Source organism: Glycine max, chromosome 7, assembly GCF_000004515.6.
Source record: "Glycine max cultivar Williams 82 chromosome 7, Glycine_max_v4.0, whole genome shotgun sequence".
NCBI lineage: Eukaryota > Viridiplantae > Streptophyta > Magnoliopsida > Fabales > Fabaceae > Glycine > Glycine max.
The window spans coordinates 16549038-16566735 of NC_038243.2; the positions used below are offsets into that span (position 1 = coordinate 16549038).

General features: G+C 32.5%; 2 protein-coding genes across 3 annotated transcripts; both read left to right on the top strand.

Moving 5' to 3' along the window:
• The first annotated feature begins 1005 nt into the window (after positions 1-1005).
• Positions 1006-3817, top strand: LOC100786732 (uncharacterized). 2 transcript variants are annotated; one of them, XM_003530191.5, is made up of 5 exons: positions 1006-1601; positions 1711-2058; positions 2152-2491; positions 2755-2877; positions 3053-3817. In XM_003530191.5, exons 1-5 carry the CDS (start codon positions 1341-1343, stop codon positions 3169-3171), a joined length of 1191 nt encoding a protein of 396 aa, XP_003530239.2. In that variant the 5' UTR covers positions 1006-1340; the 3' UTR covers positions 3172-3817. The 2 variants fall into 2 exon arrangements, with proteins under 2 accessions (XP_003530239.2, XP_025985026.2); XM_026129241.2 differs by having other exon boundaries at positions 2158-2491.
• A 9918-nt stretch (positions 3818-13735) lies between these two features.
• Positions 13736-15498, top strand: LOC102660847 (protein MAIN-LIKE 1-like). Its single transcript, XM_006584202.1, has 4 exons — positions 13736-13852; positions 13940-14521; positions 14684-15067; positions 15340-15498. Exons 1-4 carry the CDS (start codon positions 13736-13738, stop codon positions 15496-15498), a joined length of 1242 nt encoding a protein of 413 aa, XP_006584265.1.
• The last annotated feature ends 2200 nt before the right edge of the window (positions 15499-17698 follow it).

The following is a 17698-nucleotide window of genomic DNA, read 5'->3' on the forward strand; positions in this document are numbered from 1 at the left end:
TTTAACTACAACCAACTAATAAGAACTAAAAAAAAAGTAAATTTTTACATAAAAAATAAAATGATTTTTTAAGTTTATCTTTTACACTCAACTTTCGCCGATTTGATTATAAAAAACTAGACCTACCAACCTGTATATTTACACGGAAAATAACAGCAACAAAAAATATTAAATATAATACAATAAAACATGTATATAGTGTAAGTGAAGAAATATGTGATTGCTTTTAACTAGCCTTTTGAGTTTTTGATTAAAAAAAAAACTAGCCTTTTGAGTTTGACATTAACTGTTTAAGATGTTTTTTTTTTTTTTAAGATTTCTTCTTCTTATGCAATGTATGAGACTGTATTTAGTTTTAAACAAAATAAACCAGTAATAATATATTTCATAAAGACTCTATTTAACTTTTATAAATAAATTTTAAATGTACAACTCAAATAAATCTAACCATACGCTTGTACTTCAATTTTTAAAAAATGTTTTACATTATCACTTTAATACGATTAATTTTTAAACACAAATTTTAAATATTATTTTAATAAAAACAAAACCTATATATCTTAAAAATAAAGCCACGAAATTACAATATTTCAAACTCACGAAAATTAAGATAAAAATAAATTATACTTATATATCTTAAAAATTAGTGATATTAGATTAGTTATAATGTTAAGTATGTCTTTGTTTACTATATCCATTTTTTTTTCTTGATTTTTGCATCATATTTATTAACACGATCTTTCTGCGAATTGCCACGATGTATATAAAAATTGTGAGTAGCAAGTAGCAACTGGCAGGCACGCGAAATATTAAAAAAAGGAAAAATATAAAATCCAATATAAATAAATTTTAAGGTATGTAAACGTAAATATAATAGTTTACGCTTAAGTTTATCACAAGCCAAAAAAAATAGTATTTAATTAAACTGAACAATAATTTTCTAACTTAAAAATCTGTCCCGCGTAATAATAATTTAAGAAAAAAAAGTTGATAGGATATGACTCTTCGCCGAGCAGGCACAAAATCATTTCATTACACTATTTGGAGTATTTTTATTTGTATTTTCCTTATTAGTGCGCGTGTTGCCCACTCTCACTCACACGCGTGAGCTTCCCCGCACCGCCCATCCCTCACCGTGTCTACAAATACACCCATCTTTTCTCTCACACACTCCCTTATTTCTCTCTCACACACTCTCTTTCGCGTTTCGATGGGACCCTTCAGTTTCTGCACACACCATCGTACCTTTTAAAATCTTCACGAATCAGAAAAATCTCCTCACACACCACACCACTCCCTCTCCCAAAAGATCTTTCTTCTCTTTTTCTCTCTCTATCCTCATGGCTGAGAATTTGGACGACGGCGAGTTCTGGCTGCCGCCGCAGTTCCTCGCCGACGACGACGTCGTCGTATTTCCGACACCCTTTGAAGCAAAGTTTCCGCCTTTGTCCGACGACGCCGTTTTGTTCCCGTACGGTTCTCCCGTTGATTCCACCGTTGGTGGCTCCAGCGAGACCGAGAGCGACGAGGAAGAGCAACTCGTTGCCGAGTTAACTCGCCACTTAACTCGCTCCTCTCTTCAACCTGACACCGAGTCTGTGGTACGTTATATAACTTTTGTCTTTCTTTCTCTTTTGTTCGGTGTGGGACAGTGAGTGTTATTTAGGAGTTTTCTTTCTAATTTTTGTATTTTTTTTTACTTTATTGAAGGGTCGGTTTGTGTCTGGTTCTCCTCAATCCACGCTTTGCGCGTTTGGAAGTGGGTGTAGTTGCGGCAAAGGGTCGAGCCAGGGTAGCCCAGATGGTGTTTGCAAGTTGTCCTCTGCGAAGACCACTTGGGATCTGCTGCATGCGGCTGCAGGGGAAGTTGAGAGGATGAGGTTGAAGCAAGAAGGTTATGCTCTCAACCATCACAATGGAAACTTTGTTCCCCAAAGAAAACCCTCTCCAGTCACCACTTTACCCTCCAAAAACACCACCGCAAATCCAAACCCTGATGTGGGTGGTTTCTACACCCAACAACAATCACTCTCTCACCAGCAATTGCAGATAGCACAAGTAAGCTAACCCCATTACAGTATCTTTTGTTATTTTCTAAAAGTTTTTCCTTTTGTTATGTATCTTACTGATTTTGTTTTTTTTTTGTTTTAGTTTCAGTTGTTGAGGCAGCAACAGCTGGCAAAGCAGCAGAACTCGGTCTGGAATGTGCAGAAGCAATGTGATGGGGTTTACTCTCAGAGGCAGCAACAAAGCAACCAAATGGTTCCCAATAGAGGGAGGAACATTGATGTTAATGGAAGAAACATTAGACCTTTGGGTTTGTCTGCATCTGCATGGCCTACTCTGCAGCACGCGAAGCAGCAGAACCAGCAATATGGCTCTGGCATGAGAGCTGTGTTTCTCGGAAACCCTTCTGGGAGAAGGGAATGTGCTGGCACTGGCGTATTCCTTCCTCGGCGAGTTGATATCCCAGAGTCACGAAAGAAGCCAGGTGATTAACACAAGCTAAGCTTCAAGTTTTATTTTTGTTTCATTTAATGTTTTAATGTAGTCGTTGACACCATTAATTAAGGTTGTTTAAGAGGTTTACGGGTTGTTGGAGATTGTAATAAATGTTGGCTGCTGTGTCTTGTTTCTTGTTAAATCTCTGCAATGTTCTGTCCTAGTCATGGTCTATTGTTTTGATTGCAACCATGTAAATGTTCATATCTATGATTTTTAACCTAAATAATTGTTATTAATTTGTGTTTGCAGCGTGTTCAACAGTGCTGGTTCCAACTAGAGTGGCGCAGGCCCTAAATCTGAATCTCGATGATATGATAGTTGGTCAGCCGCAACACTTGCAACGATTTAATGCTTGTCCCAACATTGAAAATGGTAAATAATTTTTTTACACTTGTGGTTGTAGTAGTCCTTTGAAATCCTTGTTTTGTTCCAAAATTGTTTGGTTTATCAATGTAGTCCTTTTGTTTTGTTTTTTTCCTTGATGCAAAAAAAATCCAAAAATGTTTGGTTTATTGAGCTGTGCATCTTTGACTTTGTGTGCATCCAGGTGCAGCTGTTTCCAGGCTGAGGGGTAATTATGTCCTTTCTCAACAGAAGCGCAACCTCAACAAGCCTCAGCCAGCAGGGTACCATGAGATTAGGTTGCCACAGGAGTGGACATATTGATAATGATTATTAATCTTTTGCTTGTTAGGGTGGGGAATAGGGTTTTTTATAATCTTTTTTTGGGGGTGGGGGTGATTTAGGAAAATGGTAGGGGTTGAAGGGTAGAAATGAAGATGTAGTTGTCTTCTACAGGAGGAATAGTTTTATAGAAGAAGAAATAGGTTTATGCTGGCAATTGGGGGGAAAAGGAAGTTAAATGAAAAAGGAAAAAGCTTTGTTGGGAGAACAGAAGATGGTTTTATTTTTTTGTTTTGGCTTGGTTGGTTACAGTTGTAGAGGGTTAAAAATAATATTAGGAGCCTCTGGAAGAAAAAAGCTAACAATGCTTCAGCAGAGCTGAAATATTGCAGTGATATCAGTTACTTTTGTCCTTTTTGATGGGGTTCGAAAGTCACAACAAGGGAAAGACAAAAACGGTGGAAGGGCAAATTTTTACCCTTTTTTTATTTGGTGCTTTAGGGTAAAATAAGCAAAGCAATTTGGAAGGGGCTGGATCATATTTGCTGGGATTACGGCTCCTTCCAATGGTTGAATCACATGGAATCATTTTGGGGGAATACTTGTCAGTAGTAAACATCTGATTCCAACCTTGTCCACCCGCATCACACTTTACTATAATAAATAATAATGCATGGAATTTTCACTATCTCCTCTCATTTGTTGATAATGATGTGTGTACCTTATTTTTTAGCCTTCTCCAATTACTAATTTAATTCCATTTGTTCGTTGTAGTTTCAAATTCAAGCACATTTTGCATAGGTAAAAAAATAACCAATTAATGACAAGTTTTTGGAGTAATTATTAATAATTGTGGAATAGTGATGAAGGGTTTCTTGTATGATAGATGTGTCTCAATGAAGGCGTGGTTGCCTTTACCTCAATGAAGGGGTGGTTGCTTTTCCAGTACAATTTAAAAGTGGCTTTCACTTAGTCCAAGGAGTGGTTGCAGCTGGATATGTGTAAATTTATAATAAAATTGCTGAACCAGTTGGGGACTCTTATAATAATAAATAAAATAAAATGTATAACCAAGAAAAAGCTAGTGATTACGGAATGTCTTCATGGGTCCATCGTGAGTTACATTTAACACTACTTATATTATGCTTTGGAAGATTAGGCCATTGCTTGGGAGGGAAGCTTCGGTGTAAATAAATGGGTTTGGAATGCCCCATGTGGGTGACTTTAACACGTGTAAGGTAGAAGGGGCATTGCTTTAGGAATGCTCACAAATCGTTTTCATGCATTCTTTTTTATTTAATGGCTGAAAAATCCATGTCTAGTCTCAATCTTGGAACTAACAAATGTGGGGGTGGCTGATGCCTGGTCAAGACTTTTGAGGAAACGTAGCAATCTATAATGATAATGGGTCTCACTTCTTTCTTCAGAGAAATGCATGGCCAACCCTACTATGCGATGGTAAGAAAAGGAAGCTGGTGGTCATTGCAATTGCAAGACACATAACGAAGCATTAACACACAATGCCATAACACCAATACGTGCTATCTTTGCTTCCTTTATTCGTGCCACCTAGTTTCCTTTTTCCCTTTTTTTCTTTTCTTTATTTTTTCTTTATCCTCTTTTGGTGCACTGTATCTACGTTCGATAGGCTTTGTTGGAATGCTCAGTTTTATCTCTAGGATTTGCAAAATCTTTTCGTGAGAAAAGTGTGGATTTGCGGGTTAAAGTTGGCTCTCTTATATTTTACTCTACCAAAAAATATAACTAGTTTTCAATTTAAAATAAAGTAGAAAATACTTGACAATTTTAATTAAAAGTTTCTTCTAAAACTAAAAATTGTTTTTGGACATTGATTAGTTCCGAATGAGAGGGCAAAAACAACTAATATTTGTGAAACATCAATTCATTTTTTTTGTTTATACAGTACATATTTTTGCAATGTTTACTTGCTAATTTTAACTTTATGTTTGTGAACTGTGACGATTTCAGAATCTGAAGTTTCTGGATTTAGGGCATGTTTTGATGAGTTAAAAATCAAATTTTGAAGAAATTAATGAGAATATTTTTTTACAAAATAACTTATAAATCTTATAAGTTAATTTTAGTTTATGGACTTTTTGTTTTTCAAATTTCTCTCCAAAAAGTACTTATGGACAGAATGTCCAAATATACCCTCATTAAATTGGCTTTTTTTTTTAGATGTACAACTTTTTAAATGAAATGAACTACTTCCAACTTCCATAGTTTGTAGTACATCCTAATAAACGACCGACAATAAATGTCTAAGGTTATTTAAAAAAGAATACCTCTACGGCTACAAAAACCAATTTTCACGGTTGCAGAGATTCTCCCATAACGATTAAAATTGAACTTTACATTAAGCTAGATAATGTGAATTTAAAGGGATACTTATCACTATCTAATATATTGAATGCGTTACGTAGCTTATATAATAAAGAATTCGAAGGATTCGGAATATGCATTACAGTGTCACTTATATGATCTATAGTTTGAAGTCGAGCTGGATTCGATGGGTATTTCATGTCGTGGGTTGTACATAGAGGTATCTATCACTCATTCACTTGTCCATTATATAATTGCATATGCTTTCCCAATATAAATGGTACCAAAGAACATATGGTAAAGTTTTGTCTAAGACATGAAGATATGCAACGTGTAGAAAGTTGTAAGATCACTTGAAAGAAACATAATGTGATGTATACTCTGTTTACATTGACATGTTAGGGTTTGAGTAATCAGGTGGTGAGAAAAATGTGGACCCGTTGAATCACATCAAGTTTCATGATTTCAGAAAATCACGAGAGACAGCAGGCAAAAAATTATCGCTCAATCTGTATAAAATTTATTTCATGATTTGTACAATATCGCATTAACTTTTTCCTTTTCTTTTTATATATACATTACCCCCCAAGTTGTCTCTGCACACGAACTGTTTTTCTTTGGTCTATAGAATGTTTCTCTACTAAACTTTTCTTAAATAGTAGGACAAATTTTTAAGCTTTTGCAAAATTAATTTCAAATACAATTTCTTTTGTAAAATTATTTTTATATAAAGTGATTTATGTTTGAATGTTTTTAGTTTAAACTAAAATTAAATTAGTAGAAAGACTTGTGAAATTTTGATGCAATGTAAAAGCTACTTATCACATGTTTAGTGTAGGGGTGCAATAAAATAAAATCATGTCCATTTTCATGTTGAATGTAAAGCTACTTGATGGTGATGATATTTTATGTTTTTTATTCTATTTTAGAGAGTTAACGGTAAAACTAAACACATGATTATGTTGTTTCAACTAAACATTATTTTCAGATCTAGAATTAATTTATCTATGCAAAACAAAACTTGTGAATATTTACTAAAGGTTACATTGACTATTATTCCAACGCAATTTTGCATCATCATCTTATGTAAATCCAAATATGCTATTAATCACACACTAATAGAATCATAATTCACCCACGATTCTATGCACCATATATTAAAAACGGAAGGAAGAAGTACCATGAACACGTGTCATTAGTGGTAAGGCTTTACCTTCTCAAACTACAGTGTATAACTTTGTTCCCATGGAAAATAAAAGGGTGGAAGTCAAATTTAGACGCATAGCAATAAACCCAGTCACAAAATGCAAACATGTATACATGGTGAGAATAATGACACATAAATCACTCTTCATTTAATATATCTCATCAACATATTTTTCTTCTTCTTTTCATCACATTATAAATCGTATGTACCTATATTTTTTTCTTATCTTTTTTGACCAAACATTTTCCTTTGTAGGAGCAGCAGTAGAAAATCAGAAATTGCACCGAGAGAGGACACAACTACAACACGCTCAAAAATAAAATTACACTTTGTTTGGCGTGAACATTTTGACTTACGTTGTTGATTCTTTTGTGATCATTCCGTTTCAGAAAAACAAACAGTGGTTTGCAACAGTGGAAATGTGATGCTTGTAGCAGGATCTCTACGCGTGTTATTTAGCCTAGCCTCGATGACTTTATGAAAGAAAAAAATTAGGCATAGGATTCCCATATTTTATAGAGGGTCATGCATGCTCCCTCATTTTCCCTAGGGATGCTGCTGCAACTTACAGCCTAGGTAGTGGGGCATGATGCACCATACACCTTTATTTGGTAACACAGTCACACTCAGTCCTGTTGTTTTCCTTACATCTTTGAATTTGCTTGCTTTAGTTTTGTTTGCGTTGTTACTTTTAGCTTTAGAATCAGGAGCTAGTACACTAGCCAATACTACTATTCAAAATCCTTTCCTATTGCCTTTATATCAAATCCTAACTATTCATTAAGATATACATCTCAAGGTGCAAAATATACTTTTGCTTGGTTCTCAATTTTCAACCTTGAGTACCTTATCGGTTATTCTAATTTGTGTGTTAGTATTCTAATTTGTGCGTTAATATTGTGTTTGATTTAGATGATATATAATAAAGAAAATAAAAATAAAATAAAATTTTAAATTAAAATAAAATATAGAAAGTGTGAAGTACACATGGTATCCCCACATTTTTTTTTCTTCTTTTTCTCTCCTCTCCCCTCAACCAAATACAACATATAAGTTAGAGCTTTAACAAAATGATTTCAACATAATGCTTATAATTAGAAACATCAAACATATTGTGCAGTATACCCATATAAAAGGGATAACTTATCATGTAGCGGTTATTTTTATTTCTTTGTAATTAAAAATTTGGTAAATAATTATTTTGGTCCCGGGATGTATAGAGTGTTGATAAATTTATACCTGAAAGATAAAAATTCAAAATTTAGTTTTCGAAAGTGAAAAAATTACAACAAATTCATCTATTTGTTAACTTATTAATGAAATAGTCTATGTGACACATTTATGGATGAGTTTGTTAGCATTCTATATATTTAAGAACCAAAATGATTATTTATCTAAAATAATTTAATTTTCATCTTTCCTTTTTTTATCGTTACAAGCATCATATTACATTAAACACTTAAAAAAACTAAAAAAATAAGCATAAGTTAAAACAAATATAATAATAAACATAATATTGATTAATAAAAAAATAAGCATAAGTTAAAACAAATATAATAATAAACATAATATTGATTAATAAAAAATATATATTTATATTGTTATGAAATTTCTAATGAGACAACATTAGGTGGTGACAAAATCAAGTTGGATTTCATTTTTTCTTAAAGATTAACTTAATGATTGTGCATTTTTATTTCAGTCTCATATTTTGGGCAAAGTACTCTTAGAATAAATTTCAAAGCAATAGACAAATTAATGTTATTAATTAATTTTATGTCTATTATTGTGTTTGTTCTAACTTATGCTTGTTTTCCTATTTTTTTAAGTGGTTATTGTAATGTTATGCTTGCAATAATTAAAAAAGGAGAGAAAGATGAACATTAAATTATATTTGGATAAATAATCATTTTCTTTCCTGAATATGTAAAACATTGACAAATTCGTTCTGGAATGTATGTCACATACACTCTTTTATTAACGGTGACAGATAAAAAATAAATGAATGAATGAATTTATCATACTTTTTTTAATTTTAGAGATTAAAATTAAAATTTTCTTTTAAAAATACTTTAGAGATTCAAAAATAAAAATGATTATTTACTGTTAAAAATTTCACTCGTCCGTTATCTGCAAAAACATGCAGTATATTGCATATGCGATTTGGATTATGTTGTGTTATTGAACAAAGAATTTTCGTTTGGTGTGTTTATTGAATAGTGACTAGAGTAGTCACTGAAGAAAGACATACAGTATTATTTATTGACCATAATGATTGAGTCATACAACTACGTGAGTGGGTTTGTTATATTTGTTGGTTTGATTGGTCAATACGATAATAACTGGAGTAGGCAATTACAGTTGGCAGGAACAAGGATAGGAGCCCATTATGCATTTATGAGTTTAGAAGATATACTGTTACATAATTATTGATGTTTAAGGTTAATAATAGCAATAATTAATTCATACTAGTAGTATTTGAACTGAACTATCTTTATTTAGACTTATTTTTAACCAAAAAACAGAATTTCCATTATAATTTTTTAGGTCCTTCTCAACTATTTTAATCCTCTGTTCCAATGCAGTGTAAAAATCAAATATTATTAATACAACATGAATTTTCATTATTTTAAATAAGGTTAGAGTTCGAATAAGTATTAAGTCTTGAATTTCTAAAATATCAATAATTTTGAAATAAAAAATAGTAAAATAAATAATTAATTTTGAATTAATATTAAAAAGCCAAAACATTAATAGCTGCGTGTTTTTTTTTTAATTGTTGACATGAAAGTTTAGCCAAAGCTTAGAGTCTTAAACATGCGTCCAATATTTGTACTCCAATCCATTCTTATTTAAGTCCCACAACTAATCATGGGTTTTTATTTAGTAAAAATGATATCGTTCATTCTTCAACATCAGAACATCTCAGTAATCATCCAAATTATTTAACATGATTCATACATTATGTGAGATTTGTCTAACAGTTTCTAAGTGGGCACCGACGTGTGAAAATTTTCTAATTTCATTCAGCGATTCACTTTGTGCACTATTTAATTGAGCGGCTCACAAGTCATAATACAGATGACCTAATTATTTATTTTATTGTTCCTTTTGGCACCACCCAGAAGAGAAATTCGAAATTGTGAAAACATCAATACAACAATATTACAAATTCGGTGGAGCAAGTACACAAAGAGAACCAATTCTGATCAGTGCAAAATTGGAAGGTGGCTGTAAGTGGCAGCCAAAGGATGAAGAAAGCATAACGACAATAGAAGCCGAAGGAATAATAAAAGAGTCCAAGGCTAAGGTATAATAAGGTCGGCACACACTCAACGGTTTGCTCAACTTCCAAACAAACCCACCACAACAACAATGTGTTACTTTCATTGTTATTATTTTCTTTGGGTCAAATGTCAGCCAATTTAAAAGTGGGGATAATTTTTTTTTCAAAATTATTAAATGAGGGTTATTTTTGAACTATTATTTATTTTGGAGTAAGTTGTAATAGATGTTATAAATGTTGAGTTAAAAATCCTAATATCCATTACTACTATTTTTCTTTAATGAAATTGTAAATTTTTTTACGACTTTAATTTTTATAATTTCTGACTTCTAAGTCGCATTAATTTTTTTTTTGTTTTAATGATTTTAAAGTTATAATTTTTTTTACAACATTAAAGTCGTTAATTTTTTTTTAATTTAGAAGTCGTATATTTATTTATGACTTCTATTTTTTTGTTTTACGTTATTTTTCTAATTATAAATAATTTTTTAATTTAATTATATAATAAATAAATGTTTTTTTTGAATTTTTAGTTTTATTTAATATATTATATATATTTTTTAAATATTTTTTTATTTAATATATTTAATATTTTATATATTTTTTTTACTAATGTTAACAAATTTTATTTGTCCTGTACATAAAAAATAATACAAAATACTTAAATTTAAAAAGATTTAAATTTAAATGAAAATATTAAAATATTTTGTTACTAATATTAACTAATAGTTTATGAAATAATATTAATTTTACTGTATAAATTATTTTAATATTAACAACTGAAAATAATTTAATAATAATAATAGTTGTTAAAATAAAACAACATAATACATTAATTTAAAATCAATAATACTAATTAATGAGAAACATAAAGAGTAGAAACAATATTGACCGTTTAGTTTACTTGTATGGTCACCTTTACACAATCAGATGTCAACAACCAGGTTTTAATTTATAAAATAAAGTTAATATTATTTCATAAATTATAAGTTAATATTAATAACAAATTTTTTTAATATTTTCATTAAAATATAAGTCCTTTTAAATTTAAGTATTTTGTATTATTTTTTATTTACAAAACAAATAAAATTCTTTAACATTAGTAAAAAATTATATAAAATATTAAATAAAGTAACATTAAAAAATATATAAAATATTAACTTAAACCATATAAAATACTAAATAAAAATAAAAAATAAAAAACATTTATTACTAAATAATTAAATTAAAAAATTATTTACAATTCTTTGTAAAAAAATTAATGTAAAAAAAAAAGTAGAAGCCGTAAATAAATATACGACTTCTAAATTAGAAAAAAACTGACAAGTTGTAAAAAAAATATTTACGATTTAAAGTTGTAAAAACAAAAAACTAAAATATGACTTTGAAGTCATAAAAACAAAAAATAAAAAACAAACCTTTACAACTTTAAAGTCATAAAAAAATAAATATACTATGATTTAAGAGTCATAAATTTTTTAAAAAATAAAATTAACTAAAGTTATAAAAGAATTAAAAAAAATAAAAATTACAACGAATGTTGTAACTTTCAACTCATAAGTAGTAACATATGTTAGGAGTTATCCCTAAATAAGCAATAATTCACAAACGACCCCACTTAGTAATTTCGAAAAATATTACCCCACTTACTAAATTGCCCATCAAATGTCATTTGCGTTGGTTATTGGGGTTTCATTTTCTAAGTATGAAACAAACGAAAAAGAAAACAATCCCATGCATCTTTAGATCTTATACCAATAAGATAATGGGGAGGGATATGCTAGGTGCACCCAGCAATTTATTGAATGAGTCATTTTGCCTTTCATTTAAAAAGTTAAAAACGCTTTTTTTTTTCCTCTTTCGAAAGCATTCTGACTTCTTCTTTGTTGCTGCTTCTCTTCTCTCTTCCGAGACGAGCCTCCTGCATCTTCTTCTCCGCGAGCCCGGCTGCTTGTTTTTGCTTGGACGCCATTTGCCTTCGAGGTAGGTGCCCCTAACCTTCCTTTGGTTTTATTATGCACTATAGTTGTAGCATTTAGGGTAGGTTAGTGGAATCTTAGGTTAGTGAAACCTTAGGGTAGAAGACGCCGGAAAAAATGGGGAAAGGGTGGTTACGGTGGTGCCTTCCAGAAGATCCGTTTCGGGTTCTTCTGGAAGTTCCGGAAGAAGGTGTTCCGGAAGATTTCCGGAAGAAGGGTTCTTCTAGAAGAACTGGTCTTTCGGAACACCTCTTCTAGAAACTTTCCAGAAGAAGTAGTTCTCCTGGAAAGTTTCCGGAAGAAGGGTTCTTCCGGATGACCTTTCAGTGGTTCCGGAAGCACTTTCCAGAAGAACCACTTTTTCCGGAAAGTTTCCGGAAGAAGTAATTCTTCCGGAAGTTAGTTTTTTTTAAAAATATTATTTTATTTTTAAAAAATTAGTGTATTTTATTTATAAATAAAGTTGATTATTTGTATAAATTAAGTTGGTTATTTTTGTTAATTGGTTTTGTTTATTTTTTATATCATTTTAGTTGAGTATTTTACTAATTATTTAATTTTAAATTAGTTATGTATTTTTTTAATAAATGAAGTAGTTAATTTTTATAAATAAAGTTGTGTGTGATTTGGAATTTTTTTAAATACTAATTATTTTTTATAAATGGTATAAATTAAGTTGTGTATGTTTTGAAATTTTTTTTCCCATTTTTGTTTTATGTTTATATATAATTTTAGTTGTGTCTGTTTACTAATTATATATTTTGAAATTAGTTGTGTTTTTTTTTGTTTATAAATAAAGTTGTTTATTTTATTATAAATGAAGTATTTTTTTATAAATTAATTTGTGGATGTTTACTAATTAATTATTTTACATTAGTTGTGTTTTTTTTATAAATGAAGTTGTTTATTTTTTTTAAATTAAGTTGTGGATGTTTAATAATTAATTATTTTTACATTAGTTGTGGTTTTTTATAAATGAAGTTTTTTTTTAAATTAAGTTGTGGATGTTTAGTAATTAATTATTTTTATATTAGTTGTTTTTTTTTATAAATGAAGTTGTTTATTTTTTTTCTAAATTAAGTTGTGGATGTTTACTAAATAACATAGTTGTGTTTTTTTTATAAATGAAGTTTTTTAATATTTTTTTAAATTAAGTTGTGGATGTTTACTAATTAATTTTTTTTACATTAGTTGTGTTTTTTTTATAAATGAAGTTGTTTACTTTTTTTTTTTTTTAAAATTAAGTTGTGGATGTTTAATAATTAATTATTTTTACATTAGTTGTGGTTTTTTATAAATGAAGTTTTTTTTATTTTTTTTAAAAATTAAGTTGTGGATGTTTACTAATTAATTTTTTTTACATTAGTTGTGTTTTTTTTATAAATGAAATTGTTTATTTTTTTCTTTTAAATTATGTTGTGTATGTTTTCAAATAATTTGATTTAAATTAGTCTTATTTGTTTATAAATAAACTTGTTTTATTTTTATAAAGAAAGTTGTGTATATTTTGACCGAAAAAAATACGTGTTCCACATGATTTACAGATCATGGCTAGAACACGAGGTTTAGGTCGTGCTATAGGTAGACTTATAGGCAGAGATAGACATGCTGACCATGATGCAGCTGATGTTCTCAAGAGGCGTAGGCCTACTGCCTCAGCCCGTAGGCAACGAGCTCATCAGATGACTGCGGATGCACGTGATATGACTGAGGACGTTGCTGACATGACTGAGGATGTCCCTGATCTGGCTGAGGAGGCACTTGAGATGCGTGCGGACGTATAGGGTGTTGATGGTGCTGAAGGGGTCAGATGCTGATGATGCTGAGGGATTTCCTGGTGGGCCACGTGACCCGTCAGTGCTGACATCATTTGCGGACCATGTTGCACATGCTGTTTGGAGTGGACAGGTATTTTAATTTGTTAATTATTTATCGTCGTTGATTTGTTTGTCATTAATTTTTTTTAATAATTGTATAATTTGTACTTCAAATCAGGAACGTTCTAATTTGAAGTTGGTTTCACATGTGAGGAATGTGACATTAATTGGGAGGCCAGTGCCTGAGATTGAAGGACTGGTTGGTGCCACAGGATTAAGTCCACTGATTGATTGTTCAGTTGTTACTGGTGATCCTAGACTTATATCCGCATTTGTGGAGAGGTGGCACAGCGAGACCAGCACCTTCCACCTTCCGGTAGGAGAGTTGACGATCACATTGGATGATGTGTCGTCACTCCTTCGTTTTCCTATCACTGGCGCGTTGCACAGTTTTCATGCTCTTTCTACGGAGGAGGTGATATTTTTGCTGATAGAGTTGCTTGAGGTGTCTGCCGAGGAGGCTAGAGCCGAGACAACACTGACACGTGGGGCATACGTACGACTAGGATGGGTTCGAGACATTTATGAGATGAGATGTCAGGCCCGGCGGTGGATTGTAGCAGCTCGTGCTTATCTGCTGCACCTGGTCTGTTGCACTCTTTTTGCTAATAAGAGTGCAACATACGTGCATGTGGTTCACCTAGACGCTTTTCGTAACCTCGGTCAGAGTGGTGGTTATGCTTGGGGAGTTGCCGTGCTGGTTCATATGTATGACCAGTAAGATGAGGCTTCTAGGACCACTACACGACAGCTTGCGGGGTACCTGACTCTATTACAGGTAAATTTTGTGTTTTTTAATATGTTACGTTCGATTATGATTTAAACATGTTTTTATGTTATGTTAACCTCATTTTTTGTGTAGTGTTGGATCTATGAGCACTTCCCTAGTGTGCACCAGTGCGCGATAGATGATACATATCAGGAGATGTCCCCACGTGCTTCCCGGTGGTTGACGTCGAAGGCGCACATGAAGGGAATCACAGGAGCACCTTACAGGGCACGTTGTGATGCTTTGACCGTCACAGATGTGTCCTGGTTGCCGTACACTAAGCATCGAGGGCTTAGGACCTTTGATTTGATTTCATCATTCCAGGGTCAGCTGAGATGGGGTCCTATGGTGGTCACAGCTCGACCAGAGAGGGTGGTACAACAGTTTGGTTACATTCAGAGCATCCCTCCGCCGTCTGTTAGTGCTCGATTGTCACATGATGATATATATGACAGGTGGATGCATTTTGCGGAGCACGTACTACCTGTGGGTGAGCTTTGTCTAGTGCATGGGCATGTATTTGTGAATTACATGGAGTGGTTTTTCTGCATATCTCACCCATTCATGATACCGACCCAGACAGGTGACCAGCCGAGAGATGCACCAGCCGCAGACCCTGAGGAGTACATATAGCTGCCTAGCCCCCAGGTTCCTCGACATGCAGTGGTAAGATTTTTTGCGCGTTTATTGTTTGATGAGTTGTTATTTATTTTAAATTTTATAATAAATGTTTTTAATGACTGTCATAGGATGATTACGACGGATATGAGGCAATTGCACAGAGGTTGGAGCGTGTGCTCAACCTTAGGATGGTCACTGCAGGCACAAAGTTATATGAGATTATGCAGGATTGCCTGACGATCGCCAGAGGGGGAGCCAGTGCTGATGGAAGTGTTAGGGCTCGTTAGAGACGCCGCACAGAGCATGAATTATTGTATTTATTTTTTGTTTTGTAGTTGACATGAATTTTTGTATTTGTTACACTTTTTAGTTTAATATAGTTGACTTGTTTTGCAGAGTTTATTATTTTATGATATTAACTGACGTATCGATTCTGATTCCGATCGTGGTCCTTAAGCGAAGTTTTGGAGTGTTTTAATTTTTTTTAAAAAAATGAAGCTAAAATCATGAGTTTTGTTCGTAAGAATTACATTAAAAATAAATGTTTTTATAAAAGAGGCAGGAAATCCAAAAAAATAGGAATCAGATCCTTTTTCTGATGTTTAAGTACCCATGTTTGGGGTTTTTTTCTGTGGGTGTGCGAGTGTCGTAAGACAATGGAGGACCGCTATTTCTCATGTTTGGACGCCAAAGAACCCAAAAAAATTATTCCCGTTCCCTGGTTCCGTCAAATAACACAAAAAAACAGAGCCAGAAAATCCAAAAAAATAGGAATGAGACCCTTTTTCATGTTCAAGTACCCATGCTTGGGGTTTTTTTTATGTGGGTGTGCGAGTGCCGTAAGACAATGGAAGACCGCTATTTATCATGTTTGGACGTCAAAGAACCCAAAAAAATTATTCCCATTCCCCGGTTTCGTCAAATAACACCTAAAAACAGAGCCAGAAAATCCAAAAAAATTAGGAATGAGACCCTTTTTCATGTTCAACTACCCATGTTTGGGGTTTTTTTCCGTGGGTGTGCGAGTGCCGTAAGACAATGAAGGGATGCTATTTCTCATGTTTGGACGTCAAAGAACCCAAAAAAATTATTCCCATTCCCTGGTTCCGTCAAATAACACCTAAAAACAGAGCCAGAAAATCCAAAAAAATAGGAATCCGACCTTTCTAAGTATGCGTAAGGTTTTAAGGTCAAACAATTAAAATAAATTATCTTTGGACCATTGAAACAACACATTGAACTTTATTATGGGATTTAAATACGTCGTAAACAGATAAAGGTTACATCAACGAAAAAGCAAAAAAATAAACATTGCATTCAGTTGTTTAGCGATGTCGCAGTCATCTCGTCTTCGATTTTCACAACATATTTAGTAAAGACAATTAAAATTTCTATTGGTCCATATTTTTTCCAGTAGTTAGATTGTACTAACACCTTCAGCAGTTCTTCGTTGGTCCTCATCTCATTTATTTCATATTTTATAAGCGTATCTGAATACTCAAAGCGACCTGATTGGCGGAAAAACAATTGCCTTACCGTTTGTGATTCGTGAATTCCAAGAGGGGGAATCCTTTTAGGTGCAACTTGCTTTATTAAATTCTTCAGTTCATCAATGGTACATGTTGAAGGAATTTGAAATTTCTTAGGATTTTTTCCTGTGAACGCACATCCAACAAATTTGTTCTACGGTGGCATGTTCTATTTCCCGTTGTAATACAGGATCGCGTCATGAGTACGGGGCATAGTGCGTTGAAGTAAGTTTATTATTCCATCTGGTGTTCTTCCAACGGTGCATAATAACTCAGTCGGACCAACACAAGAAAATTGATCATTACACATTAACATTGTGTTGACATCGTCATCATTTATCAATTTCATACACTGATAGCGAATTTGTTTACCTGTATCGGTGAATGGCTTGCGGTAGTGAATTTCATCCAAAAATTGTTTGTCGGATAGCTGAAGGGTATTGTGTATTCTGGTTTTTAGGCTTGCAAAATCACAGCTGTTTGGTACTCGAATGGGCACCGGAGTTGAAGTTTGGAAGTAAACGCCAGTATCATTGTGAATAATTGATCCATTTGGAAAAATGAAAGCCAACCTTGAGTTGACAATCGTTTGACTGCTAGTTTCTCCTAAAAATGCCATACTTTGTGTATCAATTAGGAGACTATGTGAAAGCAAGATAATATGTGATTTATTAGCCGTGTCTGCTATATATATAGATGGTTGTGACCGAGCGATTGCTTCACTTTGTTTACAAAAAAATAGACACGCGTGAACATGTTTCGTGTTTATGTTTCCTTCAGAATGTGTAGTCAAGTCAGTCAATGTGTTGTCGCGCTCAAACTTTAATACGCATGCATGTCATTATGTGTTGTCAATTATGACAATGATGTATACTACACGCGTAAATGATTTTTGTTGGACCAACAATTTTTTTGCTTAACGAAACGAGTACTTAATAATATTAATTGGTTAGTAATG

Excerpts from the sequence above, each read along its gene's own strand:
- LOC100786732 (XM_003530191.5), top strand. The coding sequence starts at position 1,341 with ATGGCTGAGAATTTGGACGACGGCGAGTTCTGGCTGCCGCCGCAGTTC. Across the intron at positions 2,492-2,754 it reads AGAGTCACGAAAGAAGCCAG|CGTGTTCAACAGTGCTGGTT; the intron begins GTGATTAACACA and ends TTGTGTTTGCAG. Across the intron at positions 2,878-3,052 it reads TTGTCCCAACATTGAAAATG|GTGCAGCTGTTTCCAGGCTG; the intron begins GTAAATAATTTT and ends GTGTGCATCCAG.
- LOC102660847 (XM_006584202.1), top strand. The coding sequence starts at position 13,736 with ATGGTGCTGAAGGGGTCAGATGCTGATGATGCTGAGGGATTTCCTGGT. Across the intron at positions 13,853-13,939 it reads ATGCTGTTTGGAGTGGACAG|GAACGTTCTAATTTGAAGTT; the intron begins GTATTTTAATTT and ends ACTTCAAATCAG. Across the intron at positions 15,068-15,339 it reads GGATGCATTTTGCGGAGCAC|GATGATTACGACGGATATGA; the intron begins GTACTACCTGTG and ends TGACTGTCATAG.